At 39.3% G+C, this 5,564-nt stretch overlaps 2 protein-coding genes across 2 annotated transcripts in view; both read right to left on the reverse strand.

Annotated features, from left to right (window-relative positions):
* LOC104758592 (cytochrome c oxidase subunit 5b-1, mitochondrial-like) overlaps positions 1-1,969 on the reverse strand; it is a 4,083-nt gene extending 2,114 nt beyond the window's left edge. The window contains exons 1-5 of the mRNA XM_010481484.2: positions 1,625-1,969; positions 1,288-1,373; positions 1,131-1,181; positions 221-287; positions 29-108 (exon numbers count right to left, since the gene is read on the reverse strand). Coding sequence (XP_010479786.1) covers positions 29-108; positions 221-287; positions 1,131-1,181; positions 1,288-1,373; positions 1,625-1,820 — 480 coding nt within the window. The 5' untranslated portion in view covers positions 1,821-1,969. The remainder of the gene's footprint in view (positions 1-28; positions 109-220; positions 288-1,130; positions 1,182-1,287; positions 1,374-1,624) is intronic.
* On the reverse strand, positions 4,562-5,203 carry LOC104758593 (auxin-responsive protein SAUR71-like). The gene has a single exon (XM_010481485.2). It carries the CDS (start codon positions 5,053-5,055, stop codon positions 4,705-4,707), a length of 351 nt encoding a protein of 116 aa, XP_010479787.1. The 5' UTR covers positions 5,056-5,203; the 3' UTR covers positions 4,562-4,704.

Raw genomic sequence — 5,564 nt, forward strand, 5'->3', positions numbered from 1 at the left:
TAAGTCTTAAAGAGTGTTGAAAGCCAACCTCGAAGTATTGAGAGCACACTGGACATTCAAATGACTTTCCTTTCTCTAGCCAGAACCATACTACGTCGTGTTCATCCTCTGCAGTTTCAGGAGATAAAAGAAGATGATTGGTAAATGGATCAAACAACCATCAGCGACCAAATGACTAAGCAAAACTACTTAGAAATATGCCATCAAAATGATAACTTACCGCCTTCACCACCAGGGCATCCGACAATTCTCTTGTCATAGTAAGACTTTACGACAGCGGGAGATTCCTGGAAAATTATAGATTTTGAAATCAAGAGGTTAACAAGAATTTGTCATAATAGTAAACTCAGTGACCTCCAAATTACAGTATGCTAAAATATATATCACGATTATGTTAAGAATACAGAATTTTGTCACATATTGTTGAAGTACTAATTAAACAAACATCCAAAAATTACCAAGAATCTGTCATAATAGCACATTACATATATCGAGAATATGTTAAAATACAGTATGCAACCTTAACAAATCATTTAGATGATTGCACCAAATATAAGCACATAACTGACTTTATAATTTTCGTCATCATCATATAAGAAAAGCAGTCATGAATAGTGAGGTCTAAGGTTAGGTAACCAAATCACCCCATTCGAAACAACGTTACTTCTAATGAATATATATCATCAGGTCAGCAGTCAAGTATCAAAGTAATACCACAGCACATGGTTCAAAATCAAGTTACTAAATTTAAAGCAACTCTTCCACAATATTAATTATCTAAAGTATATAAAATGGGAACCAGGTTATCAGAAAAATGCTAAATGGTAAAAACCATGTAAGAGAATTAGAGAAGTTCTCAATCCCCGCAAAGACTAAATACTAGTTGGAGGTCAGTTGAGAAAGGTATACAACAAGACTCAAAACCAAACTCTCTAAAGATCAGAAGATACAAGTTGATCCAAGTAGGTGCAAAAAAAAAAAACAGCCAGAACCAATTCAAAGAGAATGACCAGACATTAAGTTCTAAGAGATCTGATCATGTTGTTCCGAGATCATTGGAAGATCAAGAATAGGCAGAGTATCTAAAAAAGTAACACCATTTATTCCTGATGATCTACAAATCGACTAACCTTAGTACCAAAAGGACCTTCAGGGAAGTCGATGTCAAGCAGCCTCCTTCCCTATAAACAGAGAACCATAAAAATAAAAAAAAAGTCAAAAACTACTAAGTGTCTGCTCAAAAGCTTTAATTGCATATATATACAGAAACATAAAGTAGTAAATGACCTCAAGTTCAGCTTCAAGCTCCTCTCTCTCATGTCCAGTAGCGATAGGCATTACATCCTGTACATTCTTCTTCTTCACAGATGTCTCTGCTTGCATAAAATACAAACGTAATAATAACAAGTCTTTCCTTCAGTACTTAACAGAGAACAACAAGCATTAGTTATTCAGAATCGATGTTGACATTCGCATTAACTATCTCTGGGACCAAAATCTCAGATTTTTCAAAATCTTAATCTCACTGTACTGTACAATCCACCAGACACGTATATAAAGCAATCAACGCAAAGATCTGAGAACGAACAACGTTACAAGAGAGAAAATGGCTAGTTAATAGTACCTGATTCGGAGCTGAAATGGCGAGGGAAAAGAGATGAAGAAGCGGAAATGGATGATCGGGTGGTGGAGAGATGGAGACCAACGGGGTTGGAGACGACGACTAATCGGCGAGAGGAAGAAGAAGAAGCAGCGGCGGCGGCGGAATCGGCTGCTGTTGCTAGGGTTTTGAGATGAGAAGAGACGATTCTTCTCCACATGATGGAATGATGATGATGATGATGATGAAAGGGCGTAGTTTGTGTGATCTCAGGTCACCACTTCAACAAGTTCAACGCTTCTCTCTTCGGCGAAATGGCGCAGCCCCTTGGGGAGAATTGTTCAATCGTGGTTGACTTGACACGTGTGGATAATTGACACGTGCGAAATTGAGTCGCAACGACTCACAGATTTTGGATTGAGAATTTTTCTAGAAGGTACAATGAAATTTTCCCAAGTTGAATTGTATTTAGTTTAGTTCAGTGCAAATTCACTTTTTGAACTTTGATTAGTGCTATTATCTCCCTATGTTTTAATTACAATCATAATTTATGCTAGCCGTGTTGTATTTTCAATTTTAAGTATCCCTAATTCTATGTTATCTGAAAAAAAGACTAAGAAAACTCTCTCAGACACGATTCTCAAGGACTTTCTTTTAACCAACCTTTCTGACGCCGATGGAGCTGCTGCTCGCCGGCGTCGGGATTCCACCAGCTCACCTCTCTACCGTATTCGATCTATCTATCTTAGTGTTCTCTTGTACAAGTTTTTTTCCCATTTTTTATCTTTGCTTAACCTTTATCTGAATTCTTTCAACTACAACTCTGACCCAAATCCCAACCAGTGTTTGCTCCCGCTGATCTATCTTTCACCGGAGAAGCTCCACCTCAATCCTACCTCACCTTGGCGTTTGATGGAGAAACTAGGATTTTCCCCAGTGGACCTAGTTACTCAAATTGATTCATTTCAAGGCCACTGTCTAGCTCCGCTGCTCCCTCAAACACAGAAGAAGATCCATGCATCGCAAATCTCTCTGACAGATTCGGGTAGACATCTTCTTCAATCTTCTTGTTGGCAAACGGTTATGAATCTAGGATTTTCCCCAGTGGACCTAGATTCAAACCTTGAATCAAACCATGACCACCGGCTGTCCCCTTCGATCTGTCACTCAACGGAGGAGTCCCTTGCTTCGCAAAGCTCCCTGCACTGTACAGTCAGCCGCCACAATCACCTTCCTCCCTGGTCTCCGCTTGTGAAACTAGGGTTTACTCGGATGGGCCTTATTTCATCTTTCGGCCCGGTAAACTTTTCAAACGCAAAGCCCATAACCCATAAACCCAGGTACGAAAAATCTGAACTTCGACTAAACCCGACTTCAAGGTTCTTTAGATATGGATGTAAGAATGTTCGACATAAATTACATCTTCTATCGATACCAATGTCTTGGGTCATCTTTTGTCAACTGCAAACCCTGGTCCGGATTAAGTCCTAGACGAATTCTGTCCATCAAAGCTCAAAGCTTTCGGGACCTCCGGCTCTAGTCTCTAACCACACCAAAGAAAACGGTGGTTACCGACACTTCCACAACTCCCTTCCCACATGTCCCGTGATCACCGAGCACTATCATGTCCAATCTACTAGACTCGGGAATACCCTCCTCTCAACTGCTGCCTCATACTTAAATCCTTGTAAGTCCATATCCGATCCTTTGATCCATGTGGTGAAGTCATATTGTAGCCAATGGTGTGATCAAGATTACACACTCTATGGAACCCATTTGAGGTGTAATTCATCATTGTTGCTTTGGCCTTGCCTTAATTCTCTAAGAATCATGGCAATTGTTTATCGTTTGGCATTGTCGTTTGAACCCTCTTGCTGGTTGCTGGCTGACATTTGGATCCTGATTAGTGGCCTCTTTGGTTACGGCTTTGTTTCATTCAAGGCTAATATTCATCCGGTGACAACTTTTGCATCTACCTGCAAGCTCCAGAGAATTCCCAACCAATCTCCACCTATCGTCAAGCTTCTTCTCCGTATAGTCCAACCGGTACGAAGCCAAGCTTTGACACTTTTTAAAACGCCTAATTGTCTGATGACTATGGCTATCTACTCTTCCACGGATTTGTTCAAGGAAGAGCCTGTTGGCAATCTTGACCTCACATATACCAAGCTCCCTCAAGAATTTGGCTCAAAGCTCTCAAGAATCTCTTGTCGACTAATTCTATATTTGCTTTATCTTATTGTTGTTTTGGCATTGGGGAATGCCCTTCTTTATTGTACTTTAAACATTGCTTGTAGAATCTTTATCTCGTTTGAGTAATGAAATTGCAAGTGGTTTGACAAAAAAAAAAAAAAAAGTATCCCTAATTCTATATTGTAGATTTGAGCTGCCGTGTTGACCATGGTGAGTGGTGACATTGACTATACGACTTTTGATTTTTATAAACAAAGAAGGCACACGTATCACCAGAATGCAGAATCTACTAATCAATTATGTTTGAATATATTACTTCTTGGTAACTAATTAGTGTTCCGAATATTCATCATATGGTTGAAGAACCATGTTCGAATCTTTCTATTACGTACGGTTTTAATCATGATTTATTATAGTATGTACAGTATGTATCATGATAGTAATATCTAGGTTTGTGAAAGCTAATCAATTGCCACATTATTATCCGATTGGGTGACTTACGAAAGTGGCTGTGTAGGTGAAGTAACATGGTAGTAGATACATAACATACATAACTCCTTGCCACATAATTATCCGATTAAAAAAAAAAAGATTGGCTAATTGATATTGTAATTTGTGAGGTTGATCTATTCCTCCAAGTTTGGGAAGCAGCTAAAGAACCTGTTGACTTGCCACTACTTATGGGAGACATCTTAACTACGGTGATTCCTTATATCTCGATTAAAGAACCTTAAATCTCGATTTTGTCACATATAGAATAGAACCCCATCATCAAAATAAACATTATATATATATATATAGGATAGGTATTTACATAACTCTGTTTCTGAACAGCCAAAACTTCAGATCTACGCCTAAACCTAAGTACGTACGTAACACAAGACACACGACAGTAGAAACGATCATATTCCTCAAAAGAGATCGTGAAGCTCATGTGACTCGGCGAGTCCGAGACGGAGAGACTCCAATATACGTTCAAACACAAGCACGTGGCAAGGGATTCGAAGCACTCCTTGCTGCTCGTATCCATACTCCTGAGCCGACCGCTTCAGCAACGCTACGAACACGGGGTGGTTGAGCAGCTCCGCATTCACCACGAACCGCTCCATATCTTGGCCTACGTAGACTGGCACGTGTCCCTCGGGAACCCAAGATTTGTTTTTCTCCTTCTTGGTGCGGCCACGCTGGGATTGATCAGACCGGAGGAGGCTATACTGTGTTGAGTCAGCGACCCGCGATAAACGGCGGATTAGCTGTTTCATCGCCCAAAGACAGAGTAGACAGTAATGTAATTACAAGAGCCAAGAGAGTGAGAAGGTCCTCCTTATATAGGGAGACGAGGGTAAAGGAGTAGTACTTGCTAGGTACACTTATTAAAAAATCTTTTCATCAACGTGAATTAAAGAAGTAGACAAGTCCGATTCAAAACGAAAATAATTAAGTCCTATCATAAATATATTTCGTGGTTTCGTGGGAAAGAGGTCGGACGTAGCTCTCTGCAGTTGCCGTGGACAATAGGATAGTTTTTTTTAAGTATATAAATCCAAAACTATAGTATGAAAGTTATATAAAATATAGTTAAATCGATAAATTAGAAATAAGGATAAATCCAAAACTACAGTTTGAAAGTTTTTCTAAAATATAGTTATACAAATAAATATAAAAACTAGGAAAAAAAGAGGCGTAAACTGCGGGGAACGTATTTGGAGTTAAATTTATAAGTAGGGACAGTAGTACAAATGTAATTCCGTGACTCCAGATGTGTCTCATT

Source organism: Camelina sativa, chromosome 17 (genome assembly GCF_000633955.1).
Source record: "Camelina sativa cultivar DH55 chromosome 17, Cs, whole genome shotgun sequence".
NCBI classification, from domain to species: Eukaryota; Viridiplantae; Streptophyta; class Magnoliopsida; order Brassicales; family Brassicaceae; genus Camelina; species Camelina sativa.